The sequence below is a fragment of the Amblyraja radiata genome, chromosome X (genome assembly GCF_010909765.2).
Source record: "Amblyraja radiata isolate CabotCenter1 chromosome X, sAmbRad1.1.pri, whole genome shotgun sequence".
NCBI lineage: Eukaryota > Metazoa > Chordata > Chondrichthyes > Rajiformes > Rajidae > Amblyraja > Amblyraja radiata.
The window spans coordinates 4,978,348-5,006,339 of NC_045999.1; the positions used below are offsets into that span (position 1 = coordinate 4,978,348).

Here is a 27,992-nt window from a genome sequence, read left to right on the forward strand (position 1 = left end):
TATATAGGGTTATAGAGCTGCATGCAGCAGCACAGTGGCACAGCGGTAGAGTTGCTGCCTCATAGCACCAGGGACACAGGTTCGATCCTGACTACGGGTGTTGTCTATACTGAGTTTGTTACATTCTCCGTGTGACCGTGTGGGTTTTCTCCTACATTCCAGGTTTGTAGGCAATTGGCTTTTATAAGTTGTCCCTAGTGTGTGGGGTAGAGTGATCACTGGTCGGCGTGGACTCGGTGGGTCGAAGGGCCTGTTTCCTCTCTGTACCTCTAAACTATACCAAGTCAAGAAGCTTCAAGGTCAGAGGCCTTGGTTAAAAAATCATTTCGATTTTTCAGTTAAACATAGAAAATAGGTGCAGGAGTAGGCCATTCGGCCCTTCGAGCCTGCACTGCCATTCAATGTGATCATGGCTGATCATCCAACTCAGTATCCTGTACCTGCCTTCTCTCCATATCCCCTGATCCCTTTAGCCACAAGAGCCACATCTAACTCCCTCTTAAATATAGCCAATGAACTGGCCTCAACTACCTTCTGTGGCAGAGAATTCCACAGATTTCCACAGATCTTCACACTGTGTTTTTGATTTTCTGTTTTTGGATTGAATTCTGTTTTTAATTTGTGTCTCTGTGATGTCTTTATTACTTGTTATATTCCGATTATATGTTATTCCGATTACTATGTAAGGTGTCCTTGAGATGTCTGAAAGGCGCCCATTAAATAAAATTTATTATTATTATTATTATAGATTCACCACTTTCTGTGTGAAAAATGTTTATCTCATCTCGGTCCTAAAAGACTTCCCCTTTATCCTTAAACTGTGACCCCTTGTCCTGGACTTCCCCAACATCGGGAACAATACTCCTGCATCTAGCCTGTCCAACCCCTTAAGAATTTTGTAAGTTTCTATAAGATCCCTCCTCAATCTTCTAAATTCTAGCGTGTACAAGCCGAGTCTATCCAGTCTTTCTTCATATGAAAGTCCTGACATCCCAGGAATCAGTCTGGTGAACCTTCTCTGTACTCCCTCTATGACAAGAATGTATTTCCTAAGATTGGGAGACCAAAACTGTACGCAATACTCCAGGTGTGGTCTCATCAAGACCCTGTACAACTGCAGTAGAACCTCCCTGCTCTTATAAGGTGACACACGTCTTCTAATCAGTGCGGTGGGCTCGACCAGCAGCACAGGGAATGGCAAAATGTGTACCAGTCTGTTAGTAGACAATGTGATCAAAAATCACCATTTTAGTTGTTTCGAGAATCAGTGTGGAAACAGGCCCTTCAGCCCACCGAGTACGCACCGACCAGCGATCCACATATACTAGCACTATCCTACACACTGGGGACAATTTACAATTTTTGGGAAGCCAACAAACCTGCAAGTCTCTGCCACAGACGGCAGTGGAGGCCAATTCACTGGATGTTTTCAAGAGAGTTAGATTTAGCTCTTAGGGCTATAGGAATCAAGGGATATGGGGAAAAATGACCATGATCATATTGAATGGCGGTGCTGGCTCGAGGGCCGAATGTCCTACTCCTGCACCTATTTTCTACGTTTCTAAGTCTCTGGAATGTGGGAAGAAACTGGAGCACCCGGGGAAAACCCACACGGTCACGGGGAGAACGTGCTTTCAATACAGGCAGCACCCGTAGACAGGATTGAACCTGTGTTTCTGGGGCTGTGGCTGTCCCACTGCTGCGACCTAATCCGCGAGTTCTGACGAGTTTGCCCTCGACTCATACTCGCAGCATGGTCGACACGAGGTCCTAGGAGGTCTTTGTAACTCTCCTTCGTGCTCGAGAGTGGTCCCCGTGTACTCGAGGCCTCAGCTAGGTCGCGGCGTATTTTTCAACATTGTGAAAAATGCCGGCGAGTAAAAAAAGGTCGCCATGGAAAAAATCGATATTTTTTTACTCGTAGGTTTAGTCGTAGTAGGTCGGCATGTTAGTCGTAGGTAATCGATGGTAGTCGAAAGTAAAGCTCGCTGAGAAAAAAAGGTAAGTAAACTGACCGGTAATGTTAAATGCCCACTAAACTTTATTAAAAGTTGCCTGGCTTCTTAAATGTGTCTCCACTCCTTCTCCCCTCCCTTCTCTCCTCCCCCCCATCCTCCGCGCTCTCTAAAGGACTTACCGTTATGTGGCAGCCGTCTTTTACTTTCCTGTTCATCGCCAGTGTGAATTTCAGGCAGCACTCCCCCGCTTTCCCTGGCCCCCGCCTTTGCGCTGTTTGTGTGTGTGCGTGCGCGCATGTGTGTGTGAGCGTGTGTGTGCGCGCGTGTGAGTGTAAGCGTGTGTGTGTGTGAGCGTGTGCGCGCGAGTGTGAGTGTGTGTGTGAGCGTGTTTGAGCGTGTGTGCGCGCGTGTGAGTGTAAGCGTGTGTGTGAGCGTGTGTGTGCGCGCGAGTGTGAGTGTGTGAGCGTGTGTGTGTGTGGTCAGTCGATCCAGCTCGCGGTTTCATCACTGACGGTCAATCCAACTCGTGGTTTTTCAGGCGTGTCCTCGAGCTTGAAGGTCGAAGACAGTCACTGAGGCCGTTAGTGGGACAGGCCCTTAAGGCAACTCTACTGTGTCGCCCTGTTCCCACAAAGATTCAGTAATTTATAGTAAAACACACGGGTGATCAGTCCTATCTTGAGCTTGGGCATTCGTGGCTAAGGCATGTTTAGGGCGAGGTGGGGCTGTTGTTCACTGATTCACTGCCCAGCTCTGGAGCACAGCCATCTTATCAATGTAGACTCCACAGGCACAGTGGTCCAGTTAGTGGGTGCTCCTACCTTGCAGCTCCAGTGATCTGGGTTCAAACACTGTGTAGAGTTTACACGTTCTGCTTGTGTCTACTCTCTGTGGCTTTATAGACTCGATGGTTTAGGTCTTGGTATATTACCGTCACGTGTACTGAGGTACAGTGAAAAGCTTTGTCTTGCATGCTAATCAGACCAGATATTACTATATATAGATACAATCAAGTCAAACTCAAGTAGGATAGGTAGAGCAAAGGGGAAGATACAGAGTGCAGAATATAGTTCTCAGCATTGTAGGCCATCAGTTCTGGAGACAAAGTCCAATGGGGTAGAGGTGAATCAGACAGTAGCTTACAGAAAGACCATTCTGAAGCTTGATAACAGAGGGGAAGAAGCTGTCCCTGAGTCTAGTGGTCCGCTCTTTTAAGCTTCTGCACCTTCTGCTGGATTGGGAGCGGGAGAAAGTGGAATGCCTGGCGTGGGCCGAGTCTTTGACTCCAAGTAGCCTCATTCTACATCGTAAGGAAAGATGTATGAGATATATTTTTAGATTGAAGGCCAGAGAGCTAAGGCTAGTGGGAGGGGGGGGGGGGGGGCAGAACAGAGGGGGAAGCGGGACACCAGAGACAAGCGTAAAGCTTCAGAAACCCACCCCGACGATGTGACATCCCAACAGCAGCCAGCACAGACAACTGTATCGCCTGCAACTCCACAGGCAAGCTATCAAATTATTAGTTCAAAAAAAGTTCATCAGAAATACAAAAAACAATAAGAATTTATTTTGAGGTACAATCATTTTGTAACAGGCATCAACCCATCGAGGATAAATCTAGATACATTTAAATTTCTCCTCAGTCGTGATTACGTTTTATACTAGTACAAAACTCCGCTCCTTCACACAGGCTCGTGCTCAGACCAATTGCAATTTCTGTTTGACATTTTTCCAGTGTGGAGGCCACCGGTTGTATTAGTCCCAGCGACTTTCCCCAAGTCTGGCTTGAAAGTCTGCATTTCCGTAGTGCCCTTGCGCTGCCTGGTGCTGAGGCGTTCTGCTGCTATACCGCTGAAGTCACGCCACCAAAGAAGGCACAGCAATACTCCACAAATTTCAAAATGATAATAGGTCACCTGGGTGAAAACTCAATGATCATTTTTTTAAATAATTCACTTTGCTCAAAGCAGGTGGCCCAAGTTGATTTCCTGGTCTATGGAAAATTCAATCCCTGCTTTGGTGTGCTGGTCTGAGTGGAAGGGTTTGGGTTCCCCGGAGACAAGGTGGAGAAGGAACAGGGGTGGCGGGGAGATTAGCTGCTGGTGGTTGAAGTACTGTGGACAGTCGTTCACACTGGTGTGGGACATCGTGGTGGCACAAGGGCACAGTGGAGCCGGTAACAGATTGCACGTCCCGCCAACAAAGACGGCGTGGTGCGTGCATCTCTCCCAAAGACACGTCTGCCACTTTCTGAGGTGTGTAACAAGCTGCCTGGCTGGAATCTGAGAGATAGCTGGAGCAGATGGGAGATGGCCTGCAACTAATGTAACTGCATGGATTTTGTTCCGTTGGGGTCAGCGCAGAAACGGGACCTTCATCCCACCACATTCATGCCGACTTTTGCTCCACATCTATGCCAATCCCACTTGCCCGTATTGGAACTGCATCCTTCTATGCCTTTCACCCAACAGCACCGCCACCCAGGACTCCCCCACAGAGAGGCGGGCAATTGTGAGGACACACCTCACCCTCTCCACTACATTCCAATCCACTCTCATCCTACAAAGGAATTTCAACAAAAGTCATTTGGAATTAAATTCCTGTAGATATGTCACATTTTGTTCAAATCTTGCAGAGAAACCATAACAGGTCCTATTTCATTCCAACTTCAAGTTGTGTTTACCTACTGGTGGGCTGGCGGAGAATGAGAGATATTTTAAGTCCAGTTCCAGGAGGGAGCTGGTGGGAATACGGTTGCTCGAAAGAAACTTGTGCTTATCTTTACAACCCGTCAGATAAACAATATCTCAGGAGACCCTCGCGGTGAAGTTGCCAGAGTGTGCACACGGGTCAGTATTGTTCTTGCACTTCAAGAACATACTTCACAACTTGCGCCCATCGCCAGCCACGTACAAGAGTTGTAAATAGTGCAAACACTTGACTGGTTGTTAATTAAAACAAACATATTAATAGTTTGTTCTGCGTCCCTACTCTGATATAAAAAATCTAAGCGCTTTTGACACAGCTGAAGGCCGATGAAGGAGAAATGTGCCACAAACACACAGAGCATTAGGGGACTGTTTTTTGTTCATTCCAGCTCCCTCTTACCTCTTTCACAGCCCCCCACTGACAGCAACACAGAGCGAGACAGTACAGAAGTAGGCCCTTCGGCCCGCTGGCTCCGTGCCGATCATTAAGCAGCCATTCACTCTAATCCTACATGAATCTTTAATTCTCATTAACTCCGCGTAGATTAGGCAGCACATTTAGGCACCGATCTACATCTCTTCCGGGAGGTTATACCCGAAGTTGCATCCACTGCCTTTGTTTGACTGTGTGTTCATGATCTTGAGTTGCCCTGGGGGGGGGGGGGGGGAGGGTTTGGTGAGGGAGACGGGAGACTCAAGAGCGTCCTGAAGTGAATATCCCATCGCATGATAACCTAGTGGTACAAGTTTATTCATTCTCTTCCATAGGAGTCTGTAAACTATTAACAATCGATAAGAATAGAACTTTTTTTTTTGAGCGAAGTAACAAAAACTGTGCGTAAAATACAAGGTGTGTAACCTCAGGAGCGGGGAGGCTGTCAGGGCGGGCTGCGTCACGGCGGCAACAGCTTGATCAGGTCCTCCAGCTTCATGGCGGTCTTCAGATCGCCCTGCAGGCGGATTTTGCCGCTCATGTAGGCGGAGAAAGGCCTTGTCGATCCCGTCAGCAGCGCCCGCATGGTCTTCTCCGTGACTTCCATCGTCACGTCGGGTTCTATCTTGGGCAGCCCGTAGCCCGCGTAGCCCGAATCTGAAAGCGAGCAGCAGCAGCGGGTCAAGGGAAACTATCGGCCGGCAAACTATCTTACTGCGTGAACAAAGAACTTGTAGAACTGGTAAGGTAGACAGTAAATGTTTAAGGAGGTAGACAAAAGTGCTGGAGAAACTCAGCGGGTGCGGCAGCATCTATGGAGCGAAGGAAATAGGCGACGTTTCGTCCCGAAACGTCGCCTATTTCCTTCGCTCCATAGATGCTGCCTCACCCGCTGAGTTTTTCCAGAACTTTTGTCTACCAACGTATACAGTAAAACACGACTCACCTCTAGTGAGATCCAAGTGATACAGATTCCGATTTCCATCCTTCAGGCTGACAACGAACAGGTAGACGGCTCCAATCTGCTTCACCAGATCTTCGGTGAGGAGACTCTGCACCTTGGTGAGCACCCAGTCTGGACTGAACCTGTCATCCTCAGTATCCTCATATCCTGCCCCTTTGCCCATCTCTGGAAGGAAGATAAATCATTTATCAAGGCAGTCAATGAAATTTGCAGGTATTTCCAAAATCTGCTCACCGAACTACTGTAGGTATAAATAGACAATAGGTGCAGGAGCAGGCCATCTGGCCCTTTGAGCCAGCACCGCCATTCAATGTGATCATGGCTGATCATCCCCAATCAGTATTTAAGAAGAAGATAATCGAAGGTACACAAAAATGCTGGAGAAACTCAGCGGGTGCAGCAGCATCTATGGAGCGAAGGAAATAGGCAACGTTTCGGGCCGAAACCCTTCATCGGGTTTCGGCCTGAAACGTTGCCTATTTCCTTCGCTCCATAGATGCTGCTGCACCCGCTGAGTTTCTCCAGCATTTTTGTGTATCCCCAATCAGTACCCCGTTCCTGTCTTTTCCCCATATCCCCTGACTCCGCTATTTTTAAGAGCCCTATCTAGCTCTCTCTTGAAAGCATCCAGAGAACCTGCCTCATCCGCCCTCTGAGGCAGAGAATTCCACAGACTCACCACTCTCTGTGAGAAAAAGTGTTTCCTCGTCTCCGTTCTAAATGGCTTTCTCCTGTGGCCCCTGGTTCTATACTCCCCCAAAACATCGGGAACATGTTTCCTGCCTCTAGCGGTGTCCAAGCCCTTAACAATCTTATATGTTTCAATGAGATCCCCTCTCATCCTTCTAAACTCCAGAGCTTTCCATCCCAGTATCCCATCGTAAACAAACTCATCCATGCCTCTGCAGCCTTGGTGCTATCAAACCCTTCACTTCTACCCTCCCTCACCCACTCAGCTCCCGGGTTAGCTGTTCCCCAATTCAAAATACGTTCAGGCTTGTACGAGACAGACAGGAGAAGCACTAGAAAGAGGACACAACGACAGAGAGAGGGAGAGAGAGACAGAGCAAGAGGGAGAGAGAGACAGAGAGCGACAGACAAAGAGAGACAGAGACAGACACCGAGACAGACCGAGAGAGACAGAGTAAGTAAGTAAGTAAGTAAACTTTATTTATATAGCGCATTTTAAGCCAATTTGCATTGACCCCAAAGCGCTTTACATAATTTAAATAATAATAAGTTCCATTGCAAACCATAGAAAAAGGTTTTTAAAAAAAAAAATGAATAAAAATGGACACAACATATTACAGAGTTCAACACAAACATCCCCCCACAGCAGAATCAAAACATTTCCACTGCGGGGGAAAGGCACCAGAAAGTTAAGTCCTCTTCCTCTGTGAAACATCCCGAGGTCAGGGCCCATCTGTGGCCGTGCAGCCAGTCCGATGATTTTCAGGGCCCTCTTGCCGTAAAGATGAAACATCGGCGTCGGGTGAAACATTCCTCAGCGGCTTGGAAAAGTCTGAGAGAGACAGTGAGACAGACAGACATAGAGAGAGACAGACAGAGAGTGACAGAGAGACAGAGAGTGAAAGAAAGAGAGATAGCGAAAGGGACAGAGAGATGGAAGATTAAGTACCCGTCAGCAGGGAGTTATAGTGCAAGGACAGGTCTGCACCTTCCTCCGGTGGGTTTTGGGTTATAGGACATCTTCAGTAAACTGCAGTGGAGATGATCCTCCAACATAGGAAGTGCTGAAGTTGCAGATGTGAGATGCGGTGCCTGCAGGAATGGAGCTTTAGGGAGGTGTATTTTTTCCCAGCCGCTTTTCCAAATGTTCCCGAGTGTTAGAGGAACACTCTCCCCCTCCCCCCTCACCCCCCCCTCTCTCTCTCTCCTCCCCCCTTCTCCATCTCTGTGCTAACCTTCAGAGTCAGTTGAAGGCGTGGAGGGTTGCTGAAGTGATGTCACTGAGGAGCTACTACTGCGTGCGTCATGGTGAACTCGACTGCTGGTTGTAGCACTGGACAGGTGAAGATCCTCGCTGTGAATGACCATAGTCACCCGGTCCACTCGCACACCCCATGATTTGGTCTTCTGGTTGATCCCCGACTGCAGGTTAAAAGAGCAAAATCACATGCATTATTCTTCAGAGGCGTTCTGTTCTGGGATGGAGGTGTTCAAAATAACCAGGCAGTCGATCCCTCCTTCATTCCTCACCGACTGCAAAGAAATAAAGATGCCTTCATCGGTTGGGGCATTGAGTATAATAGTCAGGAAGTCATATTGGACCTTAATGCCCTTGTCCCACTTAGGAAACCTGAACGGAAACCTCTGGAGACTTTGCGCCCCACCCAAGGTTTCCGTGCGGTTCCCGGAGGTTTTTGTCAGTCTCCTTACCTGCTTCCACTACCTGCAACCTCCGAGAACTGCACAGAAACCTTGGGTGGGGCGCAAAGTCTCGAGGTTTCCGTTCAAGTTTCCTAAGTGGGACAGGGGCATTACATGACTTCCACGAGGCTGTTTAAATGTGCCTAAATGCAGTATAGATCCACCACCAATTTTCTAGCACTGTGGCGCAGCAGTAGATTTGCAGCCTTACAGTATCAGAGATCCGACTTCAGATGTGGTGATAGGTCGGGTGAGATCTCAACCTCATTGGGACTTCTGCACGATTGGCAGCACGCAACAAAAAGCTTGTCAACGTACCTCGGTACACGTGAGAATAATAAACTAAACACAAATCAGAGACAGGACAAGGCAATCAGAGACAGAGTGCAACACAAAGCTGGCCCTGGCATCAGTGTTCATTGGACATATCAAGATAAAGGTTTAAATAAAAAGAGATCCTCACTGATAATCGCTGTTCAAATTTACTCTTATTCTTCTTGATTTTGGCCAGAGATTTCTTGAGCAGGAGATTTATCATCACAGACTTGGCCGTGCGTTCCAACGCATGCCAAATATCTTCCACAGCTGTCACAAAAACTTCTGGGTCCGAGACGTGGCAGCTGACCTCAGCACCGACAATGATCTGAGCTCTGTCTTTACAAGATGCCTGTGGAAGAGAGGTGAGAGTTTACTCTTTTTTTCCTGAGGAATGCGCTGTGAGATTAGTGGATGGCTGGGGTTTTTTTCCTGGCTCTCTATGAGGTGACATGATGATTAAAATTAAGAAAATACAATGTAGAAACCGATGTTTACAATGTGTAGGAAGGAACTGCAGATGCTGGGTTAAACCGACAAAAAGGAATGTGTGACTTTTTGGGTCGAGACCCTTCTTCAGACTAGTCCAAAACGTCACCCATTCCTTCCTACTCTCCAAAGATGCTGCCTGTTCTGCTGAGTTACTCCAAGTTTTTGTGTCTGTCTTCGTGCTGGTTACAAGGCAAGTTCACTTCAGTTTCTAATTTAATGATGACAGGCAACTCAGCACTAGTAATGCCACTGAACACCAAGGGCAAGTGATTAAACTCTCTTGTAGAAACAAGGAACTGCAGATGCTGGTTCATAATTAGAAACACACAAAGTGCTGGAGTAACGCACGCGGCCAGGCAGCATCTCTGGAGAACGTGGATGGGTGACATTTCGGGTCGCGATCCTGCTTTACCTCAACCCATATTTTCCAGAGATGCTGCCTGACTCGCTGAGTTCTTCCAGCACTTTGTGATTTTTTAAAGACCTTTTTTAAAAATCAGCTTATCTTTCTTTAAAAAGACATGGTGCGTATGTCTGAAATACAGCCACACAGTGGTTACATTTTCGATGGGACCTCATCAGTCGGTGGGACAGGGAACCTGTCTGAAGATTCGAATTACGTAACTGGGAGGGAACTGGAGACGTCGGATGTGAGGAGCATGGGCCAGTAGGAGGGTGAACCGGGGTTATGGGACTGTCCCACTTAGGCGATTTTTTAGGCAACTCCTCGCGACTAGTTTGTCACCACATGTCCGCCGGTGGTTGTCGGGTGGTTGTCGGGGGGGGGGTAGTCTTCTCAGTTGCGCAAAAAGTCGTAGCGTCTTCATGTTCGACGCTAAATTTTCAACATGTTGGAAATTTTTCGCCGACAGTGGGTTTGACGCCAATGAGCGTAGCTTGACATAGGTTGCCGCCGGCTTTTCGGCGACCAGCTACGACTATGACGGTCGCCGGCAGTTGCCTAAAAAAATCGCCAAGTGGGACAGGCCCATAATGCCTCCAATGCCTTTAAGGTCGGCTGCATGAGGCACCCACAAATGTGGTCGGGCGAGGAGAGGGACGTTGGTTTGTGGGAACTGCTCCAGTACATCCAACTGGACTTTGAAAAACGCCCCAAAAAAGCAAAAATAATTGAATTGTGCAGTTGTATATGTGACAAATGAAGCACTATTGAACTATTGAAATTTCCCTACTGATAATCACGAAAGACAATTTCAAATCCTACTCTGCCTGTTAATGAATTTCTATTCAATTAATCCAGTTTAGAATAGAAAAAAGTACTGTCGTGTTGTAAAACCCATTTGCATTGCTAATGCCCTTCAGGGAAGGAGATTTTTATCCTTTCCTCAGATCAGGCCTACAGGTAACTCCACAGACCTACAAAAATGTGGTTGCTTCATAGTGGAATTCTGTCCCCGAGGGATGGGTATTAAATACTAACTTTGCTGCCAACGCTCAAACTGTGAAAATGATTCATTCTTTCTCCCTGTTTAAAAAGGAACTGCAGATGGTGGAAAAATGGAAGGTAGATAAAAATGCTGGAGAAACTCAGCGGGTGAGGCAACATCAATGGAGCAAAGGAATAGGTGACGTTTCGGGTTGAGACCCTTCTTCATTCTTTCTCCCTGTTTTCTCCGGGTGCTCCGGTTTCCTCCCACACTCCAAAGACGTACAGATTTGTAGGTTAATTGGCTTCTGTAAATTGTAAATTGTCTCTAGTGTGTAGGAAAGTACGAGTGTACGGGGTGATTGCTGGTCGGCGTGGACTCAGTGGGCTGAAGGGCCTGTTTCCACGCTGTATCTCTAAAGTAAAGTATTAAACAAAACCATGATGCCTGTTACTCTTTACCACTGTTTACTGGTGATTTCAAATTCTGTACTGATCGGAAACTGAGATTTATGCTGATTTTTATGGGATTTCTAATCCTTCTCACACAGATTTATGTTTATAATTAAGAACAGCTCCAAGCCAAGAGTACTTTGACAAGGTCATGCTTTACAATTGCTTGGTGCTGAATACAAGGTGCACCCAATGTAAAGATAGGTATTTCTAAAGACATTGATTCCTAGACTCTTGTCCCTAAAGAGTGGAATAGAACTGGTGTACGAGTCTGCAGAAGGAGCTCTACCCGAAACGTCACCCATTCCTTCTATCCAGAGATGCTGCCTGTTCCGCTGAGTTACTCCTGCATTTTGTGTCTATCTTCAATCCCAAAGACATTGATGGGGGTGAAGCTAGGATTTGCTCAAGCGAAGGTTTAATAGGACAGAAAGCAACAGGTTTTTAATTAATCTTGAACAAGTCCTCATGTGATTGTTTTGCTAAAAAAAAAACACAAAAGCATCTCTTCTAGAAGTCGGGGTCTAGAAGGGAACCTACCTCAAACAGTGCAACGGTGAAAATCTTGGAGCGGATATCAACTACCTGCCACTGATCAATGAAAGGCAGCAAGAGGATGACTCCAGGGCCTTTGCTGCCAATAATTCTTCCCAAACGGAAGACAACAAATCGCTCTTTGTTCGGCACCTTCTGCAGTGGGAAACAGAAGCAGCATTAGTCAAGAGTCAGTGGAGGAGGAGGAGCCATCCTGGGGAACGGCTGCTAACCAGCAGCTGTCCGTTCAATTCACTTTTTTAAATTAGTTTTTAGTGAATTTTGTCCTATGTTTGTTGGGGAATTTGACTTTTTATGTGGGGGGGAAGGGGGGAAACTATTTTCTAGGTCCCTACCTGGTCGGTGAGGCAGCTTTTTCCCCGGGCTGCACCGTGGACCCGTCCTTGCGGCCTTCCAGCGGGAGTGGAGCGGCGTTTTCCTGGCGGGGACCGCCCAGCACCTTCAGCTTCGGTGGCGGCACAGCGCTGGAGCGCTGGAGCGCTATCGCGGAGCGGAGCGGGCGATGCCTTGCCTAGGTCGCCGCGCTGGAGCTCCGGTATGCTGAGACCGCCGTGATCAACACCGTCGAGCTGCGGGACTGTGGACTTTAACATCGGGAGCCTCGGAGCACCAACCGACGCGGCCCTGTCGGCTTCGGAATGCCACGGACTCCGGTAGGGAATCGGCCATTCCAGCCGTCCCAGCCGCTGTGAGGACTCTCCCGACGCCGGAGCAACACCACCCGGCGAGAACGGCCAGGAACATCGGGCCTCCGTAGAGGCAACTGTGGAGGCCTCAATAGGCCTGACTATGGGAGAACTGGGGATGTGGACTGGACATTGTGCCTTCCCCCACAGTGGTAACCGTTGTGGGGGGATGTTTTTTTGTGTGTAAATGATTATTTTATTCTGTGTCCAAGATGGCTGCCGGAAGGGAGAGTGTACGCTGCCGCTGCTCTCTCTTCATATTGTGTTTTTGATTTTTGTCTTTGGATTGAATCCTGTCTTTAATTTGTGTACTGGTGATGTCTTTACTATTTATTTCATTCCGCTTACATGTTTTTACTCTATTTGCTAAATTTTGTAAGGTGTCCTTGAGACTCTTGAAAGGCGCCCATAAATAAAATGTATTATTATTATTAAGAGTGTTTATCACGAGCGATACACAATTAGGCCATTTGGCCCATTGAGTCTGCTTCACCAGTCGATCATGGCTGATCTATTTTTCCCTCTCACCTCTATCCTCCTGCCTTCCCCCCCCATAACCTTTGATGCCCCTACTAATCAAGAACCTATCAATCTCAGTTTAAAAATACCCAATGACTTAGCCTCCACCGCCATCTGTGGCAACGAATTCCACAGATTCACAGCCCACTGGCTAAAGAAATTCGTCCTCATCTCCATATCGAAGGTACGTCCTTTTATTCCGAGGCTGTGCCCTCTGGTTTTGGACTCTCCCACTATTGGAAACATCCTTTTCACACCCATTCCATTTAATTGTCAAGTGTACCAAATCAGAACAATGAAATTCTTACTTGCTTGCAGCAGCATAACTGGTTTCTAAACACGGTACTCAGTAGATGACATTATAAATCAAATTTAAAAATAGTTCAATCATTTTTTAAAAATCCCCAATATTAGTGCAAAACAAAAAAGCCCAAGTCTCTACCCCAGCGGAAACAAAACCTCTTTGTTTCGATCAACGGTAAAGAATTAGACTTTGGGGCAGCACAATGCCCAGCGATAGATTTACTACCTTACAACACCAGGGACCCAGGTTTGATTCTGACTACGGGTGCTTTCCGGATGGAGTTTTTCCGTTCTCCCTGTGACCGCTTAGGTTTTCTCCGGGTTAATTGGCTTCTGTTAATTATCCCTAGGGTGTACAGTTTGAATAGATTAACCATGGCCAAATGGCAGAGTCGACCCGATGAGCACAATGGCCTCATTCTGTTCCTACGCCTTGTGATAGCAAATCAACATACGCAGTTTGTTTTTTAAGTGTTCCTCCTTTTCATTTCAAGAAAGAAAAAGTTCAAAAAGCAGCCAAAAAAAATCTTAAAGATCAACACTATAGTTTCTGCAGAATCACAGGATACCTGTCAGAAGTAGGAATTTGGGCTGAATTGTTCCAAGCCCCTGCCCAGGTCTATTGAAACTTGGATAACAGCCCACTCTAATGCCACTGGAGCTTCTACCCTTCCGAACTAAATACCCATCACATCAACGGCATTAGATACAAGCAACAACGCAAGCACTTCTGTGCTACATACCTTCAGGACGAACCATGCTGAGATTGGAAAAGTGATGATCACCAGAAAGATGAAGAGAACGGTCATAATCCACATGCAAGTAAACGATAAACAGCTCTGCGACTTTTCTGAAGGGAAAAAGCGAACACATTTAGTTTAAACAACCAAGACAGAATATGTCAGACACAAAATGCTGAAGTAACTCAGCGGGTCAGGCAGCATCTCTGGACAATGGATAGGTGACATTTTGGGTCAGGATCCTTCTTCACACTGATTATCCTGACAGCAGGATCCCGACCTAAAACATCACCTATCCATGTTCTCCAGAGATGCTGCCTGACCCACTGAGTTAGTCCAGCACTTTTTGTGTTCTTTTGAGTAAACCACCATCTGCAGTTCCTTGTTTCTACAGAATACATGGAAACAGATGCCTTTAATTGCAAACTTTTCTGCAATCTGCTGAATCTGAATGTGCATTAAACAAACTGCAAGGTGCTCTTTGGATTATTAGGATAATTGTTTCCAAAATAACAGAAGAACAGAGGCAGGCATGCAGCACAAAAACCTGTTCCACCCTCTCTTTTACATTTTTACATTTATACCAAGCCAATTAACCTACAAACCTGCACGTCTTTGGAATGTGGGAGGAGACCGAAGATCTCGGAAAAAACCCACGCAGGTCATGGGGAGAACGTACAAACTACGTAGAGACAGCACCTGTAGTTAGGATCGAACCCGGGTATCTGCCGCTGTCACAGGCAGTAGCTCCACCACTACGCCACCGTGCCGCCTTATTAGCCTGATTGTTGTCCACCTCTTGCTGCATGATGGCAGGGGCTGCATCGTTTGCTGAGGAGTTGCAAACATCGAACATTCTGGTATCCCCACGCTGACCATACAATGGCAGAAAAGCGACTGTCGAAGCAGGAGAGGGTGACTGGACCCAGAATAATGTCCCGAGGAACTCCCACAGTGGCGTCTTGGTGATGAGACGACTGACCTTAAATAAACTCAACAGCCTTCTTTTGTGGAGACACAAGAAGCTGCCGGTGCTGCAAACTTGTGCAAAACACAAAGTGCTGGAGGAACTCAGCAGGTCAGGCAGCATGTGCAGGAAGGAACTGCAGATGCTGGTTTAAACTGAAGATAGAAACGATATGCTGGAATAACACAGGCAGCATCTCTGGAGAGAAGGAAGGTGTGACTTTTCGGATCGAGACCCTTCATCAGACAGCATCTGTGGAAGGAATGTACAGACAAACTTTTGGGTCGGGACTCCGTCTTCGGGAAAGTTTTTGTGTGCACTCTCTGATTTCAACAGCAGAGTGCTTACCCTTCAAAGCCAATTGATCTTGTGTTGATGAAATAGTTAAATAATCTGAAGGCTTCTACTCAACTGTGGTTGACAAGGAAACAACATCACATGCCCAAGCATAAGTGAGACCCAGGGGCACAAAACCGTCCAGTAGCAACAACAATCATTCTGTTTGGTTTCAACAACAAGGCCTAATTCCGATGGCTTCCACAGATAGTTTGCAAAGGTATAACACAGTTGAGTCTGATCATTTCTCCTCAAGTTTCTGATCAGAGCAAAGACAACAGAACATGCAGAGTGTTTACAGACACAAAATGCTGGAGTAACTCTCCAGAGATGCTGCCTTTCCCACTGTGTTACTCCAGCAGTTTGTGTCCATCTTCGGTGTAAACCAGCATCTGTAGTTCCTTCCTACACATGCAGTGTTTAATCCAGTGGCACAGGGCACTCTGCCAACAAGTGACAACTGTCCTGAGGGTCCTCTGCCAACAAGTGACCTGAGGGTGACAACTATCTGAAGAGTCCTGACTCGTGACGTCATCAATGCTGCCTCACCTGCTGAGTTAATCCAGCGCTTTGTGTTTTACTCAATATTCCAGCATCTGCGGTTCCTTGCCTCCACACCAACTTCTAATATAACATGTCTTTCAGATAGGAAAAAGGTGCCAAAGCTGTTCACAATAGCGTGGTCAAAATAAAATGAACAATAAGGCACACTACATATTGGGGCAGTATTCAAAAGCTTGATCACAGAGACAAGTTAAAGAGGAACATGAGCCTGGAGGTGTTTCCATAGATCGCAAAGGGTTTTCAAAAAAACAAGGATATACATTTTCAAATGATGCTTAATCAGTATCTCGTGCAAGTGAGCAAGCAAAGGAGTGCAGCAAAGGGAAACTGATTATGCCCGGATCAGACACATCTCCGGGGAAAAAAATACGCCTCTCTCAAAAAATATTTACATGTCCTATTTTTATTCTGGTTTGAAAACAACTGTTGCTGGGCTACAGAATACATTTGCAATTTAATTAAAAGGGCAAATTTAAATATTAAAGAAAGTTAAGAACGTTTTTAAAAGGCCTATAATTTCCTAATAAAATCAAAATTTGTGTTAATCAATGACCATACATTGACAAAAGCTGCATTGCTGTTTTATTAAAGGCAGAAGACTAGCTGATGATTCACGTGGAGGCAGTTTCTCTAAAAAATACTTGTATTTATTTCACTTCCATAATTGGTTTAGCATGACTGGTTAGCACACAACAAACCCTCGGTGCAGATTACAATAAACTAACTAATAAATAATAGAACATATGCCATATCCATATTGAGTACCAAGAAGAATTTTATTATTATTATTATTATTATTATTATTATTGTTATTATTATTATTATTATTAGTATTATTATTATTATTATTATACTATCTTGAAAAATGCTTTAAAAATGCCTGGGAGAATTCATGTAAAGTCTAATTTTTGTACATCAGGTAATCGGTGACCCATGCCCGTGTACAGGTTGGATGGTTTTACTTGTTTCACACTCAGGAACCTGATCCTTAATTCCCTTTGCTTCGATCGAACAGAATCTTCCCACCACTATCAGAGAATTAAACTCCGGTGCCTGGGACTACATGCTTGGAAATGCTGCCCGAACACAATGGATACCTGGGTCACACGCCTGACACAATTGCACCCCTGGGTCAGACCGCAACATACCTGGTATTCTGGACTTTCTCCCAATAGTCGCGAGTACCTGAGAATCCAGGTGACTGGGTAATCCCATTCCACAGGCACACCTGGGTCAGCCCTTCCCCAGATATACTTGTGTACATAGGTCACCCGCACCTGAGTCAACTCTTCCCCAGACACACTGGTAATATAGATCAGTCTTCCCTGGAATACCTGGATTACCCTTTCCCCTTTGCGCACCATGGGTATGCGGGTCACTCTGTCTCGAGGGTCACCTGTGGATAGCCCCGTCTCTCCCTCCCCCCTCCGGACACCTCTCCCTCCACCCCAGGGCTCCTGGACCCCACTTCTCCTCATACCTGGGGACAGAGACCACTCTCTCCCACTTCCCCCTGCCACCCGATACTCTTTTCTCTCCCCCACCCATGGGCGGCGAGACCACTCTACCACTTCTCACACCTGGGCCCCTTCCCCCCCCCCCCTCCCCCTGGTCACAGAGCGACACACCTGGGCACAGAGCGACATTTCACTCTCACACCTGGGCACCGAGACACCTTTTTCATCTCACACCTGGGCCCCACTCACCCATACTTGGGCACCGAGACACCTCTACCCCTCTCAAATTTGGGTCACTCTCCCCCACATCTGGGCACAGAGCGACCTTTCTCTCTCACACCTGGGCCCCTCTCCCCCACACCTGGGCACAGAGCGACATTTCACTCTCACACCTGGGCACTGAGACACCTTTTCCTCTCACACCTGGGACCCACTCACCTACACTTGGGCACCGAGACACCTCTACCCCTCTCATACCTGGGCCCCACTTCCTCACACCTGGGCACAGAGCGACCTTTCTCTCTCACACCTCCTCCACCCCCCCCCCCTCGTACCTGGGCACCGAGACACCTTTCCCTGTCACACCTGGGCCCCTGTGCCCCACACCTGGGCACAAAGCAACATTTCCCTCTCATACCTGGGCACCGAGACATTCCTCCCCCCACACCTGGGCACCAAGACACCTCTGCCCCTCTCACACCTGGGCCCCTCTCCCCTACACACCTGGGGACAGTGCGACCTTTCCCTGTCACACCTGTGCCCCTCTCCCCCACACACCTGGGGACAGAGCGACCTTTCCCTGTCACACCTGGGCCCCACTTCCCCACACCTGGGCCCCTCTCCCCTACACACCTGGGCCCCTGGGCCCTACACACCTGTGCCCCTCTCCCCCACACACCTGGGGACAGAGCGACCTTTCCCTGTCACACCTGGGCCCCTGTGCCCTACACACCTGTGCCCCTCTCCCCCACACACCTGGCCCTCTCCCACACACACCTGGAGACAGAGCGACCTTTCCCTGTCACACCTGGGCCCCTCTCCCCTACACACCTGGGCCCCTCTCCCCTACACACCTGGGCCCCTCTCCCCTACACACCTGGGCCCCTCTCCCCTACACACCTGGGCCCCTCTCCCCTACACACCTGGGCCCCACTCCCCTACACACCTGGGCCCCACTCCCCTACACACCTGGGCCCCACTCCCCTACACACCTGGGCCCCACTCCCCTACACACCTGGGCCCCTCTCCCCCACACACCTGGGCCCCACTCCCCTACACACCTGGGCCCCTCTCCCTACACACCTGGGCCCCTCTCCCCTACACACCTGGGCCCCTCTCCCCTACACACCTGGGCCCCACTCCCCTACACACCTGGGCCCCTCTCCCCTACACACCTGGGCCCCTCTCCCCCACACCTGGGCATCGAGACACCTTTCCCTCTCACACCTGGGCCCCTCTCCCCCACACACCTGGGCACAGAGCGACATTTCCCTCCCCCACACACCTGTGCCCCACTCCCCCACACACCTGGGGACAGAGCAACATTTCCCTCTCCCCCACACCTGGGCATCGAGACACCTTTCCCTTTCACACCTGGGCACCGAGACACCTGTCTCACCTGGGCCCCTCTCCCCCACACACCTGGGCCCCTATCCCCCCCACACCTGGGCCCCACTCCCCCACACACCTGGGCCCCTCTCCCTACACACCTGGGGACAGAGCGACATTTCCCTCTCCCCCACACACCTGGGCACCGAGATACCTTTCCTTGTCACACCTGAGCCCCTCTCCCCTTCACACCTGGGCCTCACTCCCCCACACACCTGGGCCGCTCTCCCCCCCACACCTAGGCCCCACTCCCCTACACACCTGGGCCCCTCTCCCTACACACCTGGGCCCCTCTCCCCCACACACCTGGGCCTCTCTCCCCCCCACACCTGAGCCCCACTCCCCTACACACCTGGGCCCCTCTCCCCCACACCTGGGCAACAAGAAACCTTTCCCTTTCACACCTGGGCCCCTCTCCCCCACACATGGGCATGGAGACACCTTTCCCTTTCACACCTGGGCCCCTCTCCCCTACACACCTGGGCCCCTCTCCCCAACACACCTGGGCCCCTCTCCCCTACACACCTGGGCCCCTCTCCCCAACACACCTGGGCCCCTCTCCCCAACACACCTGGGCCCCTCTCCCCTACACACCTGGGCCCCTCTCCCCTACACACCTGGGCCCCTCTCCCTCACACACCTGGGCCCCTCTCCCCCCCCCCACACCTGGGCCTCACTCCCCTACACACCTGGGCAACAAGACACCTTTCCCTTTCACACCTGGGCCGCTCTCCCCCGCACACCTGGGCCCCGAGACACCTTTCCCTTTCACACCTGGGCACCGTGACACCTGTCTCACCTGGGCCCCTCTCCCCCACACACCTGGGCCCCTCTCCCCCACACACCTGGGCCCCTCTCCCCAACACACCTGGGCCCCTCTCCCCTACACACCTGGGCCCCTCTCCCCTACACACCTGGGCCACTCTCCCCTACACACCTGGGCCCCTCTCCCCTTCACACCTGGGCCCCTCTCCCCTACACACCTGGGCCCCTCTCCCCTACACACCTGGGCCCCTCTCCCCCACACACCTGGGCCCCTCTCCCCCACACACCTGGGCCCCTCTCCCTACACACCTGGCCTCAGAGACACCTTTACCCCTCTCATACCTGGGCCCCACTTCCTCACACCTGGGCTCAGAGACACCTTTCCCTTTCACACCTGGGCCCCTGCGCCTCACACTTGGGCACCGAGACACCTCTACCCCTCTAACATCTGGGCCCCTCTCCCTCACACATCTGGGCCCCTCTCCCCCACACACCTGGGGACAGAGCAACCTTCCCTGTCACATCTGGGCCCCACTCCCCCACACACCTGGGCCCCTCTCCCCTTCACACCTGGGCCCCTCTCCCCTTCACACTTGGGCCCCTCTCCCCTTCACACCTGGGCCCCTCTCCCCTTCACACCTGGGCCCCTCTCCCCTACACACCTGGGCCCCGAGACACCTTTCCCTTTCACATCTGGGCACCGTGACACCTGTCTCACCTGGGCCCCTCTCCCCTACACACCTGGACCCCTCTCCCCTTCACACCTGGGCCCCTCTCCCCTTCACACCTGGGCCCCTCTCCCCCACACACCTGGGCCCCTCTCCCCTACACACCTGGGCCTCACTCCCCTACACACCTGGGCCCCTCTCCCCTACACACCTGGGCCCCTCTCCCCTTCACACCTGGGCCCCTCTCCCCTTCACACCTGGGGACAGAGCAACTTTCCTTGTCACACCTGGGCCGCTCTCCCCCCACCTGGGCCCCGAGACACCTTTCCCTTTCACACCTGGGCACCGTGACACCTGTCTCACCTGGGCCCCTCTCCCTACACACCTGGGCCCCGAGACACTCCTCCCTCCCCCTCCCTCCCCAGTCGCGGCCTCACCGTCATTCTGCTCCTGCAACAAGGCGGCCTCGGCTGCGTCGTCTTCAGGGTAGCACATGCTGCTGTTGTTGCCGCGGTGGCGGTGGCGCTGGAGGTGGGGCTAGGCCCGGGGATCGGGCCGGCATTCGGCAGCTGCCGGGCCGCCCCCCCCCATGGCCGCCCCGCGCTCGGTGCCGCCGCCCCCACATTGTGACCCGGCTCGTTGCCGCCTCCCGTCACCATAGTGCTGCCCAACCGCCGCCCGCCCGGCCCCGGCCCCACCACAGCGCCGCCCGCAGGACGGGAGGCTCCCCTGCACCACCATTCGGCCCTGCACCACCATTCGGCCCCTTTCACCCATACTCAAAGGTGAGGTTATTGTCACCACCTATACCAAGTAAGGTGCAGTTCTTGATCCTTGGTCCTCCAAAATATTCCAAATGTAATTTAAACTGGAGGTGGTGGAGGGAAAACTTAAGCCAGAAAGGGTTTTGGGGAAGAAAGAACTACCTTAAATTTAGTTGCATCTGGTTGGGTAACTATGGTAGGGTATGGTTCCATCAGGGACTGGATTGGTTTTAGTGTTATTATGTGTGAAATGTTTTAAATTTCATGTGCGATGCTCCGCTATTCCCTGGGAAACGTCTTTTCATTTTGCACTGTACAACTGTTGCTTGCAAGATGACAATAAAGGTAGGTTGATTGATTGATTGATTGATTGATTGATTGATTGATTGATTGATTGATTGATTGATTGATTGATTGATTGATTGATTGATTGATTGATTGATTGATTGATTGATTGATTGATTGATTGATTGATTGATTGATTGATTGATTGATTGATTGATTGATTGATTGAGTGAAGATTATTCCATGCTTTAATTGTGCGAGGGAAGAACAAATTGCTGTACACATCTGTCTTGGTAGCTGGAATCTCAAATTGGATCGAATGCCCTCGTCTGCTCCTAATTGGTTTGGGTTTGGTGTAGGTTTTGTAATCTATGTCGAGCTGACCATTTAACATTTTGTAAAAACAGGTCAAACGGTGAGCTTCACGTCCGTCTTGGAGAGGGTTCCACCCCGACCAGTGAATTCAGAAGTTTGGTAACACTCGCTTCTCTCTCATAGGTGTTAGTAACAAATCGAGCTGCCTGTCTTTGGACACGATCGATGGAAGAAATGTTTTTATTTGTGCATGGGTGCCATGCTGCAACTGCGTGGTCCAAATGAGGTCTAACGAGGGCGAAGTATAGCTTCTCCTTGACAGAAGTTGAACAATGATGAAAGTTGCGCCTCAGAAAATTTAGGACACCTGTTGCTTTCAGTGAGACTCGAATCACTATACAGCCATACTAAAAAAGAGCAACAAGACACACAAGAACAAGAGGAAGAAGTTTGCACTTTATTGCCTTCCATCCCAGCGAGGAATGTGGAATCCACTGTGATGGATGTTTATGTTAACTTTTATGTGGTTGTGTGTCTTGTTACTTCACTGCGTATGGCTGTACGATAACTGAAATGTCATTGTTCCTTAATTGGTACATGTGACAATAAACACCTTGAAACCTTGAACTACATAAAAGTCAACATAAACATCCGCCACAGTGGATTCCCCACATTCCTCACTGTGATGGAAGGCAATAAAATCCAATCTCTTTCCTCTTTTTCTCGAACCATCCACAGTTGGAGAGATCGAAGCTCCCACAGCCGTTGGTCGAAACTCCAATGATCGGGGCGGTCAAAGCTCCCGTGGCTTGGAGCTCCCAAAGTCGGTCCCTAACCAGGGACAGCAAGCTCCTCGATGTTAAAGTCCACAGGCTCCCGTGGTTGGAGCTCCCGAAGTCGGTCCCCAGCAGAGGCCACCAACTCCACAATGTTAGGCCGTGGTGCGAACGGTGATGCGATATGGAAAAAATTCACCTCCGTTGTTGTAAGATTTTTTTATTAAGTTTCCCACCCCCATTCATTTGTTGTATATATCTCTCTACATCACCATCTATATCTCTCGTTTCCCTTTCCCCTGACTCTGTCTGAAAAAGGGTTTCAACGCAAAACGTCACCGATTCCTTTTCTCCAGAGATGCTGTCTGACCCGCTGAGCCAGCTTTTTATGTTTGTCTTTACCTTAATAGGCAGGGTTCTCCCGGCCTACCCAGTTTTTTTTGACATAGCGCTTTTACTGAAAACTTTTACAGTTCCTTCCTACACAAAACTTTTCCAATGTCCTGGAAGTAGCCAGCCTCTCGTTAACATCTCACCCAAAAGACAGTGCAGCTACCCCCCCCCCCCCCCCCCCCCGCGCCATCCCCCCCCCAATTTTCGCACCAAAAATATTAACAGATAAACAAAGCCTCAAGTCTCTAGAGTGAGTGTGCAAAGCGTGATTTAAGGGCGAATGATGAATTGACTGGCTCCGATAAGGATTTGTGGAGAGTAACATATCGGGAGGTGGCAGAGCTTATGGGGAGAAGACAGGAGAATGTGCTTGAGAGGGAGAGATAGATCAGCCATGATTGAATGGCGGTGTAGATTTGATGGACCGAATGGCCCAATTCTGCTCCCATCACTAATGAACCTCTTGAGTAGTGCCACTACCCGGAAGCTCCAGCCTTAGGTTTGAGGGTGACCCCAGTTACTATATGTGTGGAGTTGACGTTCATCCCGACTACACTTTTTACTGTTTGCTCCTGTTTTCTCTCACATCTTGAAGACAATTAGAAATGAACAGTAAATTGCAGGGAAATGAGGGGAATGGGACGGATTGGATTGTTGTGCTGTCAGCTGTTATGTACACAATAGCCTCATACTGTGCTGGTGTAAGATAGCATGAAATGGGGGAAAGTCCTTCCTCCCTGACTAGATAATCGCACCTCTCAACCTTTGCTGCCCCCATCTTCTTTGATAAATTACCCGCTGCATGCATGGTAAACATCCAAACGCGCTTCTATGTCGAAAGGCACAAGGCTTCATAGAGAAATATAGCCAAAGCCCATTGGGTCAAAAGTTATCCCAGGCACAAAAAAGTTTGCCAAAATCTTTTACCATTTGAGTGCATCAGTGCATTTATCAGTGGAGGAGGTTAAAGAGCACAATGAGCTTTGGGAACTTTCATCTTTATGTGAAAGTCACCATGCTTTGGAGAAAACAAGTTAAGCAAACACAAACACCATTTTGTTCAAACCCAGCTTTCCTTTCCCAATGCCAATGGCTTTGCTTTGTCTTCGCAACACTTGGTGTTCAAGATTTCAAAGAGTTTTGTTTTAATCTGCCAAGTATACATTAATTGAATTATCAATTGCTTTTAATGTATGTTTTCCTTTCCATGAAAAAGACATTCTTTATTTTAATCTGAGCGAGTTGTCCAGCATTCTTTCCACTGGGTTATCGATCACAATGATCCCAGTCTTTTGGTAAGAACTCAGGAAAGTAATTGAACATATCTTTGGTTACAATCCAGGTGATTATTCCATGTCAACATGCACCAAACCATAGTGATCACAAATCAACTCTTAAATGAAACCAAAAAGTTAAATAGCAACATACAAACTTTCTGACATTACTTTTTTCCCACACTTCAAATTTAGTCAGATCATCAGTTTATCAGATTTTTTTATCAGATCCTTGACATGAATGTGGAGGAAGTGATTATTTAATCAATCAGATTTAGAACCTCAATGCATGGATCTTAAATAGTTAGTTTCTAGAACTTAAAAAGGTAAAAAAGTTTGATCCCACTCTTTAGTTTAGTTTAGAGATGCAATTAACCTACAAACTTGTACGTCTTTGGAGTGTGGGGGGAAACCGAAGATCTCGGAGAAAACCCAGGAGGTCACAGGGAGAAGGTACAAACTCCGTACAGACAGCACCCGTAGTCGGGATTGAACCCGAGTCTCCGGCAGTGCAAGTGCTGTAAGGCGACAACTCTACCGCTGTGCCACCGCGCCTCTTTAAATAATTATTTTGTTCATTCTGCGGTTGTGGGAATCTCATGGAAAATTGTATTTCTCATCTGCTCAGAGTTCTTTCAGCAAAACCAGAATGGTTTACTTGGTGACCACACTGATCTAGATCTGTACTCGCAGACTGCATATAGGGAGACACAAGAGACGGCAGATGCTGCACACAACAAAGTGCTGGAGGAACTCAGCGAGTCAAGCAGCATCTGTGGAGGGAATGGGCAGATGACTTTTCGAGTTGGGACACCGATTATAGTAGGAGAGAAAAAGTTGGAAAGGACATTCAGGGTGATAGCTTTCACTTGTACTTTGAAAGGGAAATAAATGAGTTTCATGGTCACTAACTGATGGCAGCTGTTAATCTACAAATCATTCACTTTGTCGGGAACATTCTTAATGCCGTTGACAATTCAGTCACTTTAACAACTACCTACACGTGGCTGCAGCATATGTTGTCTTTTTCTCTCCCACTCACCCAAAGAACAGCATCTTTTCATCGTCTTTTCACTTGTCACCATCAAATCTCGTGAGCAGCAGGAACAATCAATTATCAACCAAGCAAATGTGTTGGCCGCTGAACAACTGAACGCTATAAAGAGAGCTCTGGCCAAGTGTAAGAACTCAGCCCCAGGGAAGGATGATATTTGTTACATAATGATAAAGCATCTAAGTGAGGAGGGACTCCAAAAGATACTTGCACTATATAGGTGTGGGAAGAAGGGCGAATACCGGAGAGGTGGAAGGAAGCAATCATTGTGCCTATTAGGAAACCAGGGAAAGATGCAAGTAATCCAGTAAATTATAGACCTATAGCTTTAACAGCACACATGTGTAAACTGATGGAAAGAATGGTAAATGAAAGATTAATGCATCTAATGGAAGAAAACGGTATAGTGGCTAATTATCAGAGTGGCTTTAGAAAAGGGAGAGGTACTAATGATCCAGTTCTGTGCTTGGAAGATGATATAAGGAAAGCACAAGTTAAAAAAGAATCTGTAGTTACCGTATTTTTTGATGTAGAGAAGGCTTATGATATGTTGTGGAGAGAAGGTCTAATAAAGCTGCATTTAATGGGAGTAGGAGGAAATATTTTTAACTGGATAATGGATTTTCTTAACGGTAGAAGTATCCAAGTTAAAATAGGGTCAGACGTCTCTAGTAAATGTGTAGTCGAAAATGGGACTCCCCAGTGAAGTGCGATAAGCCCGATCCTATTCTCAATCATGATCAATGATATATTTGCAAACATTCAACCAGAGATGGGGCGATCGCTCTTTGCAGATGATGGCAGCCTATGGAGAAAGGGGAAGAATATAGATTTTATCGTGGAAAAAATGCAGCAAGGGATAGCCCAGGTGGAAGAGTGGGGAGTGAAATGGGGTTTGAAATTCTCTATAGAGAAGACAAAGACAATGGTTTTCACAAGGAAGAAAATTAAAGAGGATGTCCAGATAAAACTATACGGCAACAATTTGGAAAGAGTAAAAGATTTCCGTTTCCTGGGAGTCCATTTTGACTCCAGATTAACATGGAGGGTCCACATTACAAAAATAATTGGAAAATGCAAAAAAGCCATCAATGTAATGAGATGCTTTAGAGTGGGGAGCAGATATATTATCTCTTAAACATATCTATGTATCACTGATCAGATCCAGACTAGAGTATGGCAGTATAGCTTATGGGTCAGCATCTAAGTCAGTGTTGTCCGAGTTGGACAAAGTCCAAGCGGAAGCTCTAAGAGTCTGTATAGGAGGTGTGCGGACGTCACCTGTATGTGCACTACAGGTGGAAACTGGGGAGATGCCGTTGAGACTGCGCCGCAGACAACTAATGGCTAATTACTGGCTAAGCCTTAAGGGTCATGGAGAGAACCACCCAACAAAACAGGTAGTACAGGAGTGCTGGGAGAGAGGGGTGGCTCAGTCTGGAAGCTTCGGCTGGGTTGGAGGAGGTGTGGCAAGGGACATGGAAGTAGAGGACAAAGAGTTCTGCCCTGCAGTATTGTGGCCATCTGTCCCAATATGGTTACTGAACATCCCAAAAGTTGATCTGGAGATATGGGAGGCAAAAAGGAGGGGAAAAAATTCGGACCTAAAAACAGAATACCATAACCATATATATAATAGATACAGGGAACACCTCTTAATTTTCACAGATGGATCAAAGGACCCAGAAGCTGAAACAACAGGGGCAGCTGTGGTAGTGCAAGGGATGAATGTTGAGATTTGCAAAAGAACAAATAACTATTTGGCAGTATATACAGTGGAACTGTACGCTATTTTGATGGCAGTTCGGTGGATAGAACAGGTGCAACCATGCCAAGTATTAATATGTAGCGACTCATTGTCTGCAATCCAGAGTATTGGGTCTGGTGCATCCCATAGGCGGCCTGACCTAGTGTATGAAATTCTACTACTATTAAGCCAAGTAACAAGGAAGGGCAGTGACGTGACTTTGTTGTGGGTCCCAGCACACATTGGTGTGCTAGGAAATGAAAAAGTGGATAAATTAGCAAAAGAGGCCGTTAAAAAAGAGAACATAGAGGTAAACCTACAATTATCCAAATCTGAAGGAAGACACATTGTGTGGAAGAAAATAAATCAGGAATGGCAACAATACTGGGAACAGGAGACAAAGGGGAGACACCTCTATTCGCTACAAAACAGAGTGGGCATTACAGCAAGAAGAGGGGGGAACAGGAGAGAACAGGTAGTATTAGCAAGATTGAGGATAGGACACACTCACCTGAACAGCACATTAAAAATGTTGGGAAAACACCCTACTGGGATGTGTGAGGAATGCCATCAGCCAGAAACAGTTCAGCATGCTCTAGTTGCATGTAGAAGATATGAAACAGAAAGAAGAGTTTTGATCAGTGAAATGAAGAAAATTGGAATGACAGATATATCAGAAAAGAACATTCTAGAGTATGGAGGGAAAGGAAAAGGAATAAAGTTGTTGTTTGATTTCTTGAGGGCCTCTGGCCTTGTAAAAAGGATATAATGTAAAGACATGAGGACTGTGGAGTGAAGCCAGAAGGTGGCAGCAATGCTACATTGTGGATGCCGGCTGCCGTAAAACTCCAAAGAAGAAGAAGAAGAACTGAACGCTAAGCTCAATGCACACGGGTTGATAGGATGCCCTCCAGCACACCTGTGCCAATAAGTCCCTGCAAAGAAGCGGAATGTATCAACCAAATAGATTCCAGAATTTGGGATCTTGGTTCTCTTATGCCGGTACGGACCCAAAACTCAGGTCCCTGATAACAGCATTTTTGGGCGACTGGCCTGTGTTTTGAAGATTCTGTGATGGGCCCACCACAATGAGCTTCTCCCCAAAAGTATTGGAG

The 27,992-nt window shown here is 48.2% G+C and overlaps 1 protein-coding gene and 1 long non-coding RNA gene across 4 annotated transcripts; both read right to left on the reverse strand.

Annotated features, from left to right (window-relative positions):
• Positions 1-3,503: 3,503 nt before the first annotated feature.
• On the reverse strand, positions 3,504-20,904 carry stoml1 (stomatin like 1). The gene is made up of 8 exons (XM_033014748.1): positions 20,707-20,904; positions 13,908-14,014; positions 11,642-11,791; positions 8,918-9,121; positions 7,989-8,175; positions 6,046-6,228; positions 5,526-5,756; positions 3,504-3,874 (listed from the first exon to the last, which is right to left on the reverse strand). The coding sequence occupies exons 1-7, from the start codon at positions 20,762-20,764 to the stop codon at positions 5,560-5,562; spliced, it is 1,086 nt and encodes a 361-aa protein (XP_032870639.1). The 5' UTR covers positions 20,765-20,904; the 3' UTR covers positions 3,504-3,874; positions 5,526-5,559.
• Positions 17,531-20,627, reverse strand: LOC116968130. 3 transcript variants are annotated; one of them, XR_004410412.1, is made up of 5 exons: positions 20,593-20,627; positions 18,791-18,837; positions 18,644-18,674; positions 17,783-17,813; positions 17,531-17,651 (listed from the first exon to the last, which is right to left on the reverse strand). It is a non-coding gene; the product is annotated as an uncharacterized LOC116968130 (long non-coding RNA). The 3 variants fall into 3 exon arrangements; XR_004410413.1 differs by lacking the exon at positions 20,593-20,627 and adding an exon at positions 19,542-19,562; XR_004410414.1 differs by lacking the exons at positions 18,644-18,674; positions 20,593-20,627 and having other exon boundaries at positions 18,822-18,842.
• Positions 20,905-27,992: the final 7,088 nt, after the last annotated feature.